Source organism: Cheilinus undulatus, linkage group 14, assembly GCF_018320785.1.
Source record: "Cheilinus undulatus linkage group 14, ASM1832078v1, whole genome shotgun sequence".
Classification (NCBI taxonomy): Eukaryota; Metazoa; Chordata; class Actinopteri; order Labriformes; family Labridae; genus Cheilinus; species Cheilinus undulatus.
The window spans coordinates 16118464-16137948 of NC_054878.1; the positions used below are offsets into that span (position 1 = coordinate 16118464).

The window sequence follows — 19485 nt, forward strand, 5'->3', positions numbered from 1 at the left end:
CATGTTTATGACATAAACTTGGTTGAGTGTTGGTGAGTCTGTCAGTCTTGAGTGATGAAGAAATAACACGCTTGAGCACCATCTTGTCCTAAAAATCTGTGATCTTTCTATTTTATGTAATGTGACATGGTTAAATGCTCCAGCCAGAAGAGCTTTAGCAACGGAAGTCATTCACTGAAATCTTGTCTGAATTGACATCACAGAATCACTTCATTCATTTTACTGACAGCAGAGATTATAACAGCTCTCCTATTTAAAGTTCTCTAAGGTGTAAGACTGCTTTCAGTGCCTTCTAATGGCTTTCCTTTGACTTTATTGTGGTGTTCACTCCTCTTAATATGCATCTTAAGCTGGATGGGAGCAGTGCATGGCGATATGAACATTGCACTTTTAATTTATTGTCCAGTGTTTTTTCCCACTATTTTCATTTTTTTCCTTCAGTATTTGGGATGATTGAGTGGTTTCAAGGTTGACCACTAGCTGGCAAAAACAGTTCATGTTAAGTACCATAAGACACTGTTAACAGAGTAGACACAAAAGAAGCAGAGCAAAATGTAATCTACTACATTAAGGAAAATATACAAATGCCTGCATATGTCGGTGTGTCGAATGTTACCTCTCTGGCAAGGAAGGAGCTAGAGTTGGTGCAGGAGGTGGAGCGATACTGACAAGATCTACTTGGGATCACCTCCTGCACAGCGCTGGTTCTGGAGAGGGGCTGGACTCTCTTCTTTACAGTGGCAGGGGCTAAGGCTCTGGCTGTTGTTTGTGCTTATGCACTGAACAGCAGTTAGGGGTATAGAGCCTTCTTTGGATCCTAAGAGGGTCTCACATGGGGACTCTATAGTTCTACTGGGGGACTTTAATGCTCACATGGGCAACAATGGGGGGGTGATTGGGAGGAACGACCTGCCCAATCTGAACCTGAGGGGTGCTTTATTGTTTGACCTCAGTGCCAGCCATGGATAGTCTATATTAAACACCATGTGGAGCATAGGGATGCTCATAAGCGTACCTGGTACCAGAGTGCCCTAGGCCAAAGATCTATGATCAACTTCATTGTTGTTACATCAGATCTGCAACTGTTTGTCTTAGACACTCGAGTAAAGAGGTACAGAGCTGTCAACTGATCACCATCTGGTGGTGAGTTGGTCAGATGGCTTGGGAAGCTGCCAGACAGTAAGTCTAAATGGTAGTTCGGGTGAACCGGGAATGCCTGGCTGAGGCCCCTGTCCGTGAGGTCTTCAACTCCCACCTCTGGGAGAACTTCTTGTGCATCCCAGGGGAGGTTGGGGACATGGAATCTGATCAGGATGCCTCCTGGGCGCCTACCTTTGAGGTATTCCAGGCACATTCAGCTGGGAGGAGACCTTGGGGAAGACCCAGAATGCCCTGAATACCGTGTCTGGTTTGGGGACACCTTGGGATCCCCCAGAAGGAGTTGGAAAGTGTCGCTGGGGTGAGGGATGTCTGGGTTGACTTGTGTAGCCTGCTACCACCATGTCCCAGGAGAGGACAAATGGATGGATGGATGGATGGATGGAGAAACAAAAGACTAAACCCTCCTTTGCAAACTAACCATGATAAGCTGTGTTGAGTATTGTGAATGCAACATGGATACTTGAAGCTACCTGGGAGTTTATAACTCACAGGAAATGTTGACAGCAATTGGCACACCGTCAAGCAGCAGTTTGAGCCGTACATCGTGGCCATGGGACTTGAAGCCAAGTCAGTTGCTAGATAGGAAGCGTTGCCTAAAAGTGGCTCAGAGCATAAGCTAAGACAGTGTCCAGCATTTGGTAAGCAATGCTCTAAAAACCAAGGAAAGAATCACTTTGCTTAACAGTGTTCTCAAAATAATGGGATAATAGTAAAAGTGAATTTGGAAACTGGTGTAAACGCAAACCTGATCAATACATCAGACATAAAGACATGAGAATAAAGCCAAAAATACAGAGCAAAAACAGCTGAGTCCACAATGGACAAAGACATTGAGGGTTTAGGCTTAGAGCAGGGGTGTCAAACTTATTCAGGCTCCCACAGGGATAGAAGTTTGGTTTAACAAGGCAAAAACCTCTGACACTGGTTAAGGCCCGAGGAAGGAAACAGTAAAACTGAGGTGCAGACAGGACCTGACTCTATGAGATAGTGCAGTGCAGCTGTGCACATTCTTCATCTTAATAAATAAATAGATAAATAGAGAAAAAATCCTTCTCCTTTGGTCCTAAAAATCATGCACTGTATTTGCCTCTTTTTGGACGGCATGTTTGCGAAGCTGAGAAGCAGATGCCCTTCTGTGCGCTCTGCTGTGCATCTTTTTACAATGTTCCTCCCTGCTCTAAAAAGGGTTTAATATGCCATATTTAATTCATTATTGCATCGTATTATTATCTTTCTTTTCTATATTATAGATAGATGTTGAAAAATAAGAGAAAATTTGTATCTCAAAAACTTAAAGTTTTAAATATTGAAAATGAATATATTTTTTAAAATTTCCATCTTTTTCCCTGAACATCTCATATAGCACCTGCTGGTGGGCCGGAAGTTTGACACCCCTGGCTTAGAGTAACTGTAAAAGGAAAAATGAATCACCCACTCATCTCTGATGTTCCTGAAAGACTTGATTCACTGCTAGGCAACTAAGCCTGAAGATTTGAGACTGGTGAAAGAGTGTATCTCATTAACACAGCTGTGAGTGCACCAAATGTCAGTGTAAACACAAAAGAGGCAGAGCAAGATGTAACCTACGAAGCTAAAGAAAGTAAATGAACATCTGCATAAAGAAATAAAGGACTGAGCCATTCTTTGCGCAATAACCAAACAAAACAGGGGTACTTCTTGAAAAATTAATCCTTGGATAACAATCATTATCCTCAGAGTATCCAATATAGAACCAGGTGAGCACAAACTCAGAATTCAACAATCCAAACCCTCTTTTATCCATTTTTCAACCATAACATGACTGAGTCAGACATGCTGGTTTTCTTTGTAGTTTTGATAATTTTAACAGAATAGCATTGAAAGTGCGAAATAAATGATGAATCTAGCATCTTTTCTCTAAAAACATTTTTGTAGAAATTTTTGCAATTGCTGAACAATATTGCATTTTTTTTTTCTTTGTGTGATGTATACTGTTATACAAAACGATGTGTAAATGTATCTAAATAGATACACAGGTTTATGCAGGCCAGGGTGACCAGATATCCCCAATTCAAATGAACAGTCCCATTTTAAGCAACCCCCTCCCCGGCTTGTGCCATCCCTGGAAATGTCCCCGATTTGTACTGTGAATTTATTAAAAACTCCCACAAAGTTAAGTCGTTGCTGCAGCTCTGATGGTGGTTGCGCAGAGGCTAGCAGCTGCTTTTTGTTTCATTACAGACTGAATCAAACATTTTTTAGTCTATGTAGCTTTTTCAGCTCCTGAGTAAAAAATAAAGGAAGGTACGTTGGACACTGTAAACTAAGATATGGATATTTTTAGTCTATTCATAGAGTTATGTCTCCAGTTTATTTTAGTGCATGGTCGCTAAAGTGCCACTCAATATCCAGTTGATATCCAGCTGATTTGTTTCTCAATGAGGAGACTGGAAGAAAAAAGGAGGAAAATGGTGGAAGATGAAAGAGAAAAGAAAAAATAATAATTTGAGAGTGGAGAATGTGTAAGAGTGAGGGGAAGGAGAGGAAGTGAAGGAAAGGAAAATAGGAGGGAAAGGGGTTAAGAGAAGAGAATATTAATGCAGGCGTAAGTTTGGACATTTCATCTGTAACTTTTGCTCATGTGAGATCTGTATAGTTGAATAGTCGTGGCTGCAGTTCCCTCTCTTCCCCTCTCTCACCCTCAAAGTGAAACAACGTAACCATAGGACATAATCTGTAGAGGCCAAAATTTGCTCTCACAGCCATCTAAAAGAGCAGACTGAATTGACAAGTTGTGCTCTATCTTTCCAACTTGAAAATAACAGACTGACTGTAGGATGGGGTCATATTAACTATTGTATAGCATCCCCTCTTCTTCTAACAACAGTCTGTAAACATCTGGGAAGTGAGGAGACCAATTGATGGAGTTTTGGGAGAGGAATGTTGTCCCATTCTTGTCTGTTGTAGGATTCTAGCTGCTCAACAGTCCTAGCTCCAAATGTTTTCTGTAAGCTTTCCTCGTGCAACCCCATACCACCAGAGATGCAGGCTTTTGAACTGTGCCAGGATAACGAGCTGGATGGTCCTTCTCTTCTTTAGTCACTGGAACACTGGACTGTGGTTTCCAAAAAGAATTGCACATTTTGATTCATGAGAAGGAGAAGATGGCGGTGTTTCTGAATTGTGATCACATATGGCTTTTTTTCATGATACAGCCTCAACTGTTATTTGTGGATGTCACGGTGAACTATGATGACAGACAATGATATCTGGAAGTGTTTCTGAGTCCATGCAGAAATTTCCAGTACAGAATCATGTCTGTTTTTAATGCAGTTCCACCTGAGGGCCCAATGATCACAACCATCCAGCATTGACCTTTGGTCTTGTCCCTTGTTCACAGAGATTTCTCCAGATTCTCTGAATCTTTTGATCATATTATGTACTGTAGATGGTGGGATATTAAAAGTATTTGTAATTTTACAGTGAGGAACATTTTCTGAAATTGTTCCACCAGTTTAAGACAGTTTTGTTACAGACTGGTGAACCTCTACCCATCTTTACTTCGAAGACATTCTGTCTCTCTAAAATGCACCTTTTATACCCTGCCATATTACTTGCCTGTTGCCACTTAACCTTAGTAGTTGCAGAAGCTCCTCCAGCTGTTTTAAATTACTACCACTCTACTTTCCCAGCCTTTTGTCGCCCTGTCTCCACTTTTTTTTAGATGTGTTGCTGCCATCAAATTCGAAATGAGCTAATATTCTTCATGAAATGGTAAGATTTTTTAGTTTCATCATCTGATGTGTGTTTTTATGCACTATTGTGAATAAAATATGGGGGCGCACAGATACATGTACGTGGGATGCCCAGGTTTGAATCTGGCCTGTGGCCCTTTGGCGCGTGTCTCTCCCCATTCTCATCCCTGTTTCTGAGTCTATCCACTGTCCTACTCTATCTAATACAGGCACAAAAGGCCCAAAAATAAATCTTTAAAAAATGGATTAATTAGATTTGATGATGATTGCATTCTGATATATTTACATTTTACACAGCGCCCCAACTTTTTGGAACTGAAGTCTTTATATAAACATAAGATTATTAATCCTAATTGATGACGAAAAAAACCTTCATGCTGAACCAGCCTTGAATGTCTGGTCGTTGGTGCTCATAGAGATTTTTCTTTTTTCAGATGCTGCGCTTTGATAACCTGACACACCAGATGGATTGTTTCACACATCCATCTGGGAAACCTTCAATACTAAGCGTTTGGGAGAGGGCAGGGGATTTGAAAAAAAAACTCGGAGTGTGATTGGATGAACGTTCTGTCTGTCATATCTTTACGGGCCAATCTGAACAACAAAACACATGAAGTAGCCGCAACCGAGAAGTGTGTGCACAGCTACCAAGGAATAACGCGAACCATGGCAACTGTAGACATGTCAACACATGGCTTTTGTCATTTTTAAAAGGAAACAACTCACTGCTGTTCTTTGTTCTTCCTTTAAGGAAGAAATGTCGTCAAGTTCTGATAAAACTGGCGCTTTAGCAGCATCCACGCTGATGTCTTCCACCATAATTACGCCGGCCTCTTGTTGCTGCTTGCTTACGTCACGACTCCGCCACACCTGAAGGCACTGCCCCTCGTCGCTGATTGGTCCTGTTACTTTCTAACAGGGCCCAAACAGTTCAGACGGGAGCTTTGCAAGATGGATTTGCCAGTGAGAAACAAGGAAACAGGCGTATCCATCTGCTTTGCAAGGTTAGCACTTTGATTAGTTTGTCCCAAGTAAGATCACAAAGCTGCATTTATTCTTTTAAAAAGCACTGAATGTCAGGATGACAGTGTTATCCTGATCCTCTCCCCCTGCCTTACAGCATGTAAACTGAAAACACAGGAAGACTTTCAGGCAGCCAGTCTGTCATTTCTGACCCTGACAGACCTAAGATTGATTTGATGACCTCCAGACAGAAAAGGCCAGCAAAGCAAAAAAGCTCATGTTTCCCTGTATAAAGCTGTAGCTCAAATGTATTACTGTTGTAATGTGGGTAGCTTATCCTAACCTCTCTCTGCTTAGGTGGAGCTGAAGGCCACTTAGATAACCCTCTGACATCTGTTCCAGGTCTTCTCTATAATGTTAAAGGACTGTGGTACTGAGAAGCTGGCCCTTTCACTGGCTCCAAGGAAACCCCTTTTCAGTGTTTGTTTGGCACTCTCACTGGACTGATGTGTTCCCTCTCTCGACCCATGGTGATGCTAATGTGTATTTATTCTGTGTTTATCCTGTCACGCCTGTTCAGGAGGTGCGTGTTCAGTCATATGCAGTTGATCCAAAACAAACACAGAGCTTGGGGGACCAGCCTTTATGTCATAAACGAGGCAAGGCTAGTTTATGTGTAGATCACCATTCATATTAAAGGGAACTCAAAGGGCTTTACATAAAAAGAGCATTTATAGCTTTAGCTTTAAATGGTTATATGCACAAAAACACCCCTGTTAAGGCCTAATTTTTTCTCCTAAGGTTGCATTTTGACCTGTAAAATACTATGTGTTATTGAAATCCAGCCTATCAGTTGAAGTTACTTGTTTGTGTAGAACCCAAAGGCCCCCAGGTTATTTCTGAATATTTGTGGGGAGCTTAACTTCTCAGGGTGTTTGTGACCAGCATGCATAAATGATATTAGTATTGGTTTTATCCCTTATTTTGCATTTCTTAAAATCCAAATCAGACCTGAATATGTTTATTACAATATGTAGTATTGTTTTATTTTAAAATATTTTTTAAATTGTCACACTCAGGGTTTTTTAATCACAAATGGACACCATACATTAATCAAACAAAAATATTGCACTAATCTAAAATGCATGCCTTTTTCAAAAAATCAACATCAGACCTGGTCATGAATATCGAATTTTGATTGATTGTAGGAAATCAAAGCCTTTCAACGCAAGTTGAATTGAAAAAAAAAATTTGAGTTTTTTTATATAAAAAAAAAACACTAAAAATGAAATGAATGAAATGTTATTTATATACTGTACTACATGCAAATTGGATTTCCCAGAAGGGGATTATCACAGTCTTGAATGTGTTAATATTGAGTACCAACCTTCTAATGCATTTTTATTATTTTAAGATTTTTTATTAATTGATATACCCAGGGTGTTTGTGGCTACAAATGGAAACCATACATGAATATTAATGAAAATAATGCACGTATGAAACAAAAATACACTTTTTACCATTACTTTTTTAAATCAAGATCTGACTTGATCATAATTGTCAATATTTACTCTCCCTCTTTACAAGCCTTCCAGGGCCTGCTGCCAAGAAGCATCCCCACAGCATGATGCTGCCACCACCATGTTTCACAGTGGGGATGGTGTGTTTTTGGTGATGTGCAGTGATTGGTGTCCTTCAAACATAATGTCTTGTCTGCTGGCCTAAAAGCACCATTTTGGTCTCATCAGAGCAAAGAACTTTCTTCCAAATGACCATGGAGTCTCCTGCATGCCTTGTGGTGAACTCTAGTCAAGTTTAATCTGAGTTTTCTTCAACAGTGACTTTCTCTTTTCCACTCACCCATTAAGCTTTGACTGGTGAAGAACCTGCCCAACAGTTGTAGTATTCAGAGTCACTCCCATCCCAGCTGCTGAAGTTTGTAACTCCATCAGAGTAGTCAAAGGTGTCTAGGTGGCCCCTCTCACTGTAGTCTTAGTTTGTGAGGACGGCCTGATCTAGGCACATTAACACATGTGCCATATTCCTTCCATTTCTTGTAGATGGATTTAACTGAACTCTGGAGGATGTTCAATGCCTTGGAAATGTTTTCTTTTGCATCCGCCCCCTGACTTATAGGTGCTTAACAAATTTATTAGACCACCCTATCCCTAACCAAAGTAAGGTTTATGCCACAGCTGCCCTAAATTAACAGCACTGGTAATTACCAAAATCATTTTTTATGTTTCTGGAATGGTTAATACACCAATATGTAGAAGCTCTCTAAATGATATATAAATGATATTTTTAATGCTAAAATATAATTATTATTGTTATCCATGAATTTTCAAATTTACATAATGTGATTTACAAAAAAACTGAAAAAATAGTAAAGCACATTATGTCAAATTATAGTTATTTACTTACATTCCTGAACGGAAAAATTTGTTTTAGCGGTTGAATGTTATGCTTGATTAATTTCTCACTGCTCAGAGAAGCCCAATGAGCTGGCTCAAATTTGGGTGAATTCAGTTTGAAATCCCTCATTCCTGTTCAAAATGGTAAAACATGGAGAGCTCACTGAAAATGAAAGAGTCCACATTAAAGCACTTCATGATGCTGGATGGTCTCTGAGACAAATATGACAGGTGGTCTAATAAATTTGTTAAGCGCTGTACATTTCAATAACCTTTTCTCTGAGTTGATTTGAGTGTTCTTTTGACTTCATGGTGTAATCGTAGCCAGAAATACTAGTCAGTCACTGGTGAATGTTTATACAGTCATTTATTTTACATTACATATTTTTGTTTAATTGACATTACTTTGTAGAAATTTTTTCTGTTTTTTTGTCATTGCTTTTCGTAAAAAAAAAAAAAAAAAAAAGCAAAATTATATTGACCATGATTGATTATTAAATCAATAAAAAACATCCAAGGGGGTTAATACTTTTTATAGGCACTATAAATGTTTCTTTATTTAATACAAGTGGATGAGTTAGAAGCTGTGGAGAGAAAGACAGAGAGAGGGAGAATGGGGAATGGCGGGCAATAAAGAAGTCTAAAGGTTGAACCCTGGCCTGTTTTAATCTCATTCATATACAACTTAAATCTTGTGAAACTGTGACTTAAATCTCAAAGTCTTAGACAACATGGCCCTAATACTCTTTGGTAGAACTTTGATGTAGAAATTGAGTTTAAAATGAGTCCACATGTGTCACAGGTTAAAGTAGGCAGTGTGAAACGAGGGTTTTAGCACAAGCATGTGAGAGATGTATGTTTTGGCACTAGGCCAAAGTTAGACTTACACAAGTCAAGAGTTTTGAAATGGGTTTGTGTAATGGCTGGCAGCTGGTGTAAGGATGCCACTGTGATTGGATTTCTTATGCTTTGAAGGACTCTTGGATTTTGTAGCTGCATTTTGAAGATGCTGAGGAAGCTATCAGCTTGTTTGAGAGCCTTATTAAAAGGCCATAGCAGTAGCTATGGAGGGTCTTTACATAACTCAACATTATTCCTCTGACTCCATACTTTTTAAAATAGTAAGTAGCAAGCAGATCAAGTAAATACCAAGGCTGTAAAAATGTAAGTTTCATCTGCATTTTGTCCGATGAACTACAAGCTGGTGTTTATTCCCCTTTTGGAGGCGTACATTTGCCAGAGAGTGAAAGAGCAGTGGCTGCCATCAACATGTCAGCATGAAAATAAAGATTTGAAGTCAGTGTTGTGAAAACAGGAACTCCCTTTCATCCGCTCAAGTAATAATATTGTGACGTACTCAAGACTGATTTACATAATCTGATAAAGCTTAAAAGGAAGAAAAAAGGAGTAGATGCAGATCAGCTGTGCTTTTGATTTAACAAAGAGGTTGTTTAACATTCACGAGTATATTAACTCTTCCTCCTCCTGCATTAGCTTTAATTTATCATCATCATTTAATTTATTTTCAAGTACCCTCAATGTGCCTTTTCATGCAGATGTAATTAATCTCAAACTACTAGTGAGCAAAGGCTGTTGATTTATCCTGTTTACTCTGTAAAAAACATTACACTCAACCTGTATTTAATAATGTCATTGAGAGCAGGAAGATGAGAAAAGAAGGAGATGTAACTCAGTATGAATGAACAAAATAAATAAATGGACATGAGCTCTTTGAAAAGAGGGCGACAACTAAAGGATAAGCAGAGGAAGATGAGCACAGTAAAAAAAACAACTACAATCATAAACACAGGAGTAAATCTCATGATACATGATTAGGAAATTGTAAGAGTGTCTGCAATAAATGTCTTAGAGCAGTGGTTCTCAGTGTGAGGGTTGGGACCCTTTTAGGGGTCACTGAGAGGGGGTTGCAAAATGCCCTAAAAAAAAAAAAAGAATATTTTTTAGATGTTTTCAAATTGTATATTTTACTAATTTCTATTAAAAAATAAAATTATTTAAATGTAAAAGAAACACATTGATATATCAATGCATGAGTGTTGGATTAGTAACAGTGACGCCAGCGTCCTGGCTAACAGTTACTTCATTTTGAAGCTAAAAAGTGTGTCAAACTATTACTGGCTTATAATGCTAAAGTATTTATTCCTGACACTTTTTTACCACTTTTTCAACCAAATTTTGCCCCTATTATGTAACGCTTTTTATCAGTTTTGGGAAATGCGTTTTTTGCCTGTTTTTGCACATTTTTGCCACGTAACACCAATTGTGCCACATTTTAACTAATTTTCAGCTTTTTTTCTTACCAATGTTTGCTACTTATGACACATTTTTTCCAAATCAAACCAATTTTTGCCACTTTGTTAACCACTTTCACTACATTAGCAAATGTCTTCCACTTTCAAGCCATTTTTGACACTGTTATAGAACTGCTTGCCACTTTCTGCCTGTTGTTGGCACTGTTGACCTAATATTGCGACTATTAACCCCTTTTCACCACTTTAAGCCAATTTCTGGCGATTTCAACCAAATTTCACCATTTGTTATGCCTATTTTGTCCAGTTTAACCAATTTCTGCCACTTTCCACCCATTTTTCTACCCAAGTTAACCCATTTTGCCACTCTTAGCCAATTTCTCCCACTTACATTTCCCATTTCATCAACTTTTCCTCCATTACCCCCCTGTAAAACCATTTTGCCATATTTTCTGCACATTTATTTTATTTTTAAGCCATTTTTGTCAACTCTAAACCCTTTCCACCTATTTTCTTTCCCTTTTTGCTTCTTCCAAGTCAAATACTGTCACTTTCTGACTATTGTTTCTTCTGTTAATCCATTATTGCTACTATTAAGCCCTTCTCACCACTTCTTCTTACACCCATTTTTGAACATTTTAACATTATTTCATTATTTGTAATGCCCATTTTTATCAGTTAAAGTGATTTCTGCCTCTTTTTGCCAAATTCTGCCCAAGTTAACCTATTTTTGCCAGTTTTAACCAACTTTTCCCACTAATTAATCCAATTTCATCACCCTTTCCTCAATTTTTCCCCTGTAAAGCCGTGTCTGCCCTATTTTATGCCCATTTATTCAATTTTTGAGCCATTTGTATCACCTGCAAACCCTTTCCATCACTTTTCTGCCCCTTTTTGCCTCTTTGAAACCAATTATTGTCACTTTCTGACTATTGTTGCCTCTTTTAAGCCATCATGGCCAATTGTAAAGTTGAGCTGTTTTATATCACAACTTAACTTTACAATGGGCCATGATTTTTATGATTTTGCTGACTCCTTTGGCCTCCTGATTGGCCGGGCCCCCCGCCCCCAGTAGGCTTGTCCATGACTATTCTTGAATGTGCTTGGCTGTGTTCAATCACCTTCAGGTACAGTGGGGGTCCCTGGTCCCTGGTCTCTGGTCTCTGGAACCTTTATTTGGGGGGGTCGCAGGCTGAAAAGTTTGAGAACCTCTGTCTTAGGCCCTGTCCACACAGACAAATTCAGGAGTATACGCAAAAGTTTTTTGTCGTATCTGCGTTTCAGTCACACCGAAACACAGGGTTGTGTTTGTGCTGCAGAAGCTACTGAGCTTGTTTGGCTTTTACAGCAAAATGTGGTGCTCCTTTACTACCACCGCGAAACGCATACACCATATGTTCTTAAATCCAATGCGGAGAACAACCAGAAGGGCAACTAGAAGAAAGTTTTTGTCTGTTTTTTGTGATCTTCTCTCGTTTGGTGTATTTCCGTGGCAGCGTCACAGCGCCACGTACAGGCTTGGCATATGCACTACAGAGTTTTCAGTCGTTTTCTGTGGATCCATACATATGCGGATATTTCCTGAAACGATCCCGTCTTTACGGATAACTATTTCAAAACGAAACGGCAATATATTGTTTTCCACTCCGTGTAGACAAGGCTTAAGACAAGAAACTATCTTGGAAGTCACACTTAAATGATAACAAAGCAAAGATGCCTTACGCTGCAACACTACACAAACTTAAAGTGCTTATAAAACAACTATTACTTTATTATTTGTATTGCTTCACCATGCAGCTATAGTTTAAAGTTTGAAGTTTTTTATTTGATCATTGTGTCATTGCTACAATCATATGCCCTGTCTGCATAGGTTTACATGACAACAAGAATTTAACCAACCAGGATCAAAATGCATAGATAAGTTATATGGATAGAAGTATGTGGCCACCTGACCATTACACCAACAGTGACTGCAATGATATTGCATTCAAATACCTGTACTTTAATATGGAGTTGCCCCCCCTTTTTTTGCTATAACAGCCTCTATTCTTCTTGGAGGGCTTTCCACAAGATTTTGGAGTGTTTCTGTGGCAATTTGTACCCATTCATTCTGTGCCTGGCTTGCAATCTCTGTTCCACTTCATCCCAAAGGTGGTTGACAGGGTTGAGGTCAGGGCTCTGACCAGGCCAGTCAAGTTCTTCCACACTGAACTCTTCAAAACATGTCTTTCATAGTCCTTGCTTTGTGCAGTGGGATACAGTCATGCTGGAATTAAAAAAACCAAACTGTTGGCACATAAGCTTGGCTTTCACTGGAGATAAGGGGTCCTAGCCCAAACCCTGAAAAACAGCCCAATACCATTATAATTCATTTTCTGCTATCTGGAGACTCATAAATCAATCACTACAAGACTTTTCTTTAACTTCTATGCAAGAGAGAGAGAATGGGAAAAGAGCGGCGTGTAGCGCTGTCAGTCCACAGTTTGATTTTTGCTTTTAAGTCTGTAAAATCAATCAGATCAGAGAGTGTAGAGATCAGACTGTGGATGAGATCGAGGAGGGTTCAGAACGCTGCATCATCAGCTCTTGATGCGCCCTCAAACAGGTAGCTCAGTTGTAATGGAAAAGTAAATCCCCGGCCACGCTGGGCTTCTGTGTCATGTCAAACCAAGTTGAGCGGAGCCGTCCCTTGTATTGGAAAAGCCCCTTTAGTGTCACAAATGTTTGTACATGGAGACTGCATGGCTAGGTGCTTGATATTATAAACCTGTGGTGAAAGGTCTGTTTCAAACACATGAATTCAGTAATTAACAGATGTGGTTAAAAACTTTTATCCGTATAGTATAACATTAGACTGTTTCCCAAAAGCAGCAATTCACATTCTGATTTTGGAACATTATTTTTCATGTTTTCTTAATTTCTTCTCTTCTCCTCCTCTTGTGTGTCTCAGCTGTTCTCTCCATCACTGGAAACCTTCTGGTCATCATCATGGCGGTTAAGAGGTCGTCGAGGATGAAACCACCAGAGCTACTTAGCGTGAATCTGGCTGTAACTGATCTAGGAGCAGCTATCTCCATGTACCCTCTGGCTGTGGCCTCAGCGTGGAGCCATCACTGGCTCGGGGGAGATGCTACATGCACGTATTATGGCATGGTGGGGTTCTTCTTCGGCGTCGCCAGCATCATGAACCTGACCATCTTGGCCATCGTGCGCTTCGTTGTGTCCCTCAACTTGCAGTCTCCCAGTGGGTATTACAGGGCTTATAAGTGATCAAACATACTCTGGTGTTTAGAGTTTTACCTTTTTGAGATCACCATGGAAATTGTATGCAGCTCCTTCTGTACTCTGTAAGACCTAATTTTAACACTTAAATTACTCAAGGAAGAGCGATCATTATTCAGGATGACTCCTTCTGTGGCAAAGGGTTGGTTCCTCTTGAATGTATGGAAACTTTAAGAGCTAAAAAGGTACTTCTGCTGCAGGAAAACTTGATGCCTTGTAGTAAAACCAGTCTATAATTAGTTAAGAGGATTATTTCAATCTGCATGAAAGTGTTTCCAAAGTTACACCTCAAAAGGGAAAAACAGTAAAACCACTGAGTGTGCAAGAAGACAATCAGCAGTTCTAAGCAACTCTTTCATTATAGAAATGTAAAACTGACTTCAGGTTAAATGAACCAAGACAGCAGTTAAGAGCTTTGTCATTGCACTGACGATGAAATTAGGGGCATTTTAAACACACTGAAAAATCATAATAATCATTTAAAACCCCATTAAAGGAGGTAGAAAAAATAAAGGGCTCTATATGCTGAGAAAATGTTAGTGTTTTCATTGCAGTCTTTGGTGTCATTAAACCTCAGGATAGTAATGCACATACAAGGATATAAACCACACATCATGTATTTAAAATATTCATGCCGTACATGAAATGTTGCCTAGAATAGTAATGCCCATGAGAGGTTTAAAGGCGAGGAAATAACCACACTAGGCAGCTCGACCATGCTGTGCATTCAGTGTTAGTGCTCCATGAAATACAGTAAATAAAAATCATTGCATATTTATAGCTGGATATTCAATATTTGGATATATCAAATATTCCCATACCATGTTGCATATTAACAGCATTTATCCATTAGAAGGACTGGACTAAGACTGGCCAGAAACAGATCTTTCATGACTACAACTGACAAAAAGTAGGTTTAGTCCTCATCAAAATGACTAAAACTAGACAAAATGTTATTTAGTTTTCGTGAGACATTCAGAATTCATGATAATTTTCCACTGTGGGTAAATCCGTCAAAATACAATGCATCTGTAGCTATTCTGCCTCTCAAGCTGTAGAAAGTCTGGATCCCATGTTTGATTTGGTCCAAGATTCAGGCAAGAGAAAAAATGCTTGGAATAAAAGTAAAGAGTAAAATGCAATGTTTTTTATGGACTAAAACTAAGCAAAAATATTTGAGTTTTTGTCGACTAAAACTAGACTAAAACTATAAGGGAAGAAATGACTCAAATGCGACTAAAACTAAAGGGCATTTAATCTAAAGACTAAGACTGAGACTAAAATGAACAAGATTTGGTTAAAACCTATGGCTGATCACAACTATCTGGGTTGCCTGTCGAAATGCCTGACTGAATTGTGTGTTTTTGTCGGGATGTGTAACGTGCTGTCCCTTATGTCTATAGGTTGAGAACTGAAGGACCCTTAAAGTTTAAAACATAAAACCCTGTCGGCAGGAAACAACCAACCCGACAGCCCAGAGAGACTCATTTCCGTTGCAGGAAAATTAGGGCTGTCAATAGATTAAACTTTTTAATCGCAATTAATCTCACAAAATTCCATAGTTAACTCACGATTAATCACAAATTAATTGCACTTTTTTGTCTGTTCTAAATGTACCTTACAGTACTATTTCTCAAGATTTAAATACCCTTATCAACACAAGTGGACAAAAATGCTTTCTTTATGCAAATGTTTGTTCATGTCAACAACCCAAAACAACAACAGATAAAGTCCAGAAAATTCTCTAGTCTAAATTCAAAGGTGCTGAACGCTCCAAAAATCTGCTGAGAGCATATCATGGTAAACTCAAGCCCAACAAGCCACAACAGATGGAGATACTGACCTTAATATAACATTACTGAATAACAGCACAATGTAGAGTCAAACTTTAGACTTTTAGAAGTTAACTCCTCTGTTCTCAGCAGCTGAACACCAAACAACAGATCTCATCATCACACATGGACATAAAGAAGTCAAGTCTCTGCTGAGAGCTCAGCAGTAAGGCACAGACACATCTAATGGTGTTTCACTGTTCTGATGTGAATAAGGTGGACACATCTGCCCTGTTGAAGAGAAAAAGCAAGTAATTACTTAAAAAATGTCTGCTATTATATATCATAATTTTACTTTCAAACTAAAAAATGTAGTCCAAATGTGAAATAAATGCTGACAGTAAGAAATGATTGTCATTAGTCCAGTAGATTTACTGGAATGATGTCAGTAAACACACATGTGAAGCCTCTTTTCAAAACTCATGAACACACAAAGTAAAAGAAGTCTCAGTGGAGAACCTTTAAGGTGTAGTATGAGGACTTAACCATCTTTTCATTCTTCAGATCATAGAAGAGCTACAGATTTAATCTAAAACCATTTTTTTCTTCCTAAATAAAGGAGACCCACAGTCTAATAATGCTTTCAGCTTACATTATGATACTCTACAGAGCTCATTCACTAACCTCTGTTCTCATGTTACACACCAGCCTCTGCTGCTCTGTCTCCTCCTCCTCCTCCTCCTCCTCATGATGCAGCTGTACATTCACCATGCATCAGACAATCTCCTATAGGGACTGCAGAGTCTTTGACACTTTTGCAGCATCTTGATGGACTGTTTTTTAAATTTGGCGTTTATTTACAGTTCCAGTCGATCATTTTAGTAAGTTTCGTTTTTTTCCGAATACTTTCACTTTCAAGCAGGAGCTGTGTGGGGATGAGAGCGCGGGGACCCTTAGGAGACGTGATCGGACCAGTCAACAGTCAAAATAAATAGTCAGCACAGCTGTGGTGCCGGTTCATAGCAGATATAATAGCCTAAATAAATGAATAAATCATACTGGCCCAAAAGTGTGTCGGCACACCGGGAAATGCTTGGTATGCCAGATAGTGAGTCCATCCCTGCAGAGTTGTCTGAGTGTCTCCATTGTAAACAAATCCAGCATGGCGAGGGAGGCAGCTCTCTGCATTAGTGTGCATGGCCAGCAAGTGGTGTGGGCTATATAAGACTCTACGAACATTCTGTCTGTCACATTCATGATGCGCCAATCAGAGCAGAGCTCAGAGACGGAGCGCTTAGCAACGTCACCCCCCCCCCCCCCCCCCCATATTTTCTTCTATTGCATCTGATTGGTTAAAAGTCATAAACACACAGATCGAGTCTGGCTGTGGCAAAAGGGTCAGGAGAAAATATCCTCCCTTTATTCTGTGCTCTACAGGAGACGTGAAGAAACATCTTCTCTGCCAAGACAAGCTTTTGGTGTGGCTCTCTTCTCTGGTTTAAAAAAGAAATGTGGTCCATTTCCGAGTAAACTTTAGCTATCCTACGGCATTCAGAGCGAACAGCTACTGCGGTAGCAGGCCCTAGATATACAGGACCAGCCTGTTATGATTGCAGACCCATGCTGAAACAGACTAGGAATAAAGCGAAAACATCTTTTCTATCATGGAAAGTTTCAGTGTTGCTCTCTATGCTTGTTTTAAAAAAAAAGACCTGCTGTCAAATGCAGACAAAACTGCCGCCGTGGCTAAGGTCGAAGCTAATCACTTCCCTAGCAGGCCTTGTATACAACCAATCGCAACAACTTACCCCTCCCCCTTAACTATAACATACTTATGCCAAAGCAGGTCTACAGAAGATCGACAAAATCGTTTTCTGTCATGGAAAGCTTCAAGTGTTGCTCTCTGTGCTTGTTTTAATAAATATATTTCCAGTTTTGACAAAAGTGCTGCTGTGGCTAATTCCAAGCTAATCACTCTACTAGTAACCACTGTATCCAAGCATTCACTCAACAAGTAGCCCTTTCCCCCATCACATAGTCATGCAAGGCAAGTCAAGCTTTGCAAATCTTTTCCCAACATGAAAAGCTTTTAGGGTTATTATTCTTGAATTCACACAGAAACATGGTCCACTGGACTGTGGAGTGGTGGAACCTTGTTCTGTGGAGTGACTAATTGATCTTCTCCCCTTGGCAGTCAGATGGGTGAGTCTGAGTTTGGTGGATTTCAGGAGGAGAACATTAGCTGCCTGACTGCATTGTGCCAACTGTGAAGTTTGGTTGAGGAGGCATAATGGTATGGGGCTGTCTCTCAGGGTTTGGGCTAGGCCCCTTATCTCCAGTGAAGGTTAGTCTTAATGCTTCAGCATACCAAGATATTTTGGACAATGCTATGCTTCCAACTTTGTGGCAACATCTTGGGGAAGGTCCTTTTCTATTCCAACATGACCATGCCCCATTGCACAGTTCACTGTAAAGAACTTGACTGGCCCACAGAGATCCCTGACCTCAACCCGATAGAGCACCTTTGGGATGAACTGGAGCAGAGGTTGTGAGCCAGGCCTACTTATCCAACATCTGTGCCTGGTCTCATAAATGCTCTACAGAATGAATAGGCACAAATTTCGACAGAAACACTCCAAAATCTTGTAGAAAGCCTTCCAAGAAGAATGCAGGCCATTATAGCTGCAAAAGAGGGGCCAACTCCATATTAAAGCACACATATTTTATACAATGTCATTACAGTCACTGTTGGTAATGGTCAGGCAGCCAAATACTTTTGGCCACATAGTGTACCTCGACCCTCCTTGATACCAAAGTAGCTACTCAGTATTTTGAGTAAGCATGAAATGAATTACTTTTAACTTATACTTGAGTAAATTTATTGATCAGGACTTTTACTTATGCATATTTTCATCAAAGTAACTATAATTTTACTTTAGAGGTTTTCCAGAGGGAATAATTGGGAAAATCGTGACATGGAAACATAACAGCAGTCAGTTATTCAGCAGTGGAATAAAACTGAACATGGGATAGTGTGAAATGGTCCAAAAAGAGAAAGATGAAGATGCAGTATAAGTGGAACAAGAAGTATAGATAATCTGGTGTAACACCAGACAGTTTGCAATTATTTCATGAATATTAATGTCGCTTATGATATGGATTTTATGTGATAGTAAACTAGCCAGGATTGCAAACCATATGACCTTGATTTCATCTTGTCACTCCTTGAAAAACTAGAGGTTACAAAAAAGCCAAACCAGTAGGTGACCTAACAGTAGCTTTGTTGCCGCTGCAGTTTCTGCTGCTGGCAATATCAGTATTTTTGATATCCATTTATGGGAGCAAATGTCTCACTATCTTTGGTCAGGAAAGCATATAAGAGCAATCTGCAAAATGTCTTACTATTCCTAAAAAATCAAATGCATCAGCTCAGCCATAGCCTTCTGGGTTATCTCATTAACTTTCTGTGCTGGTAACCAACGTTATTTTCCCTAGTTACAACATGATAACAGCTCTGTGCCTGACAGCAGAACAGACTAAATTGACAGTGCAGGCAGGAGTAAACAGCCGAGGCAGGATTAGACTATTGACTAGGCTTACCCAGAAATGGTGTCAGGTGGGTGTAGTCAAGCTGAACAGATCACATGTGGAAACGAAAGGTTCACACAGTGACAATATTATCAGAAAGGCTCCTCACAGGCAAAAGCAATGGTGGCCTCAAGGTGCAAAAAACAGAGATTATTACAAGAGTTTGCAGACAATATTAACAAATGTATCTTTTGTTAATTTTCTACAGTAGTTCTGAATATTTAATACAGCTGTCTGGTGTGGTAGGATACAGTGTGATACAGCATATGATATGCTATAATACACTATGTTGCACAACAAC

At 39.5% G+C, this 19485-nt stretch overlaps 1 protein-coding gene across 1 annotated transcript in view; it reads left to right on the forward strand.

The window, feature by feature from the left end:
* Positions 1–19485, forward strand: part of LOC121521133 (opsin-5-like) — a 42450-nt gene that overhangs the window by 11760 nt on the left and 11205 nt on the right. The window contains exon 2 of the mRNA XM_041804890.1: positions 13493–13786. Within this exon, the coding sequence (XP_041660824.1) occupies positions 13493–13786 (294 nt within the window). The remainder of the gene's footprint in view (positions 1–13492; positions 13787–19485) is intronic.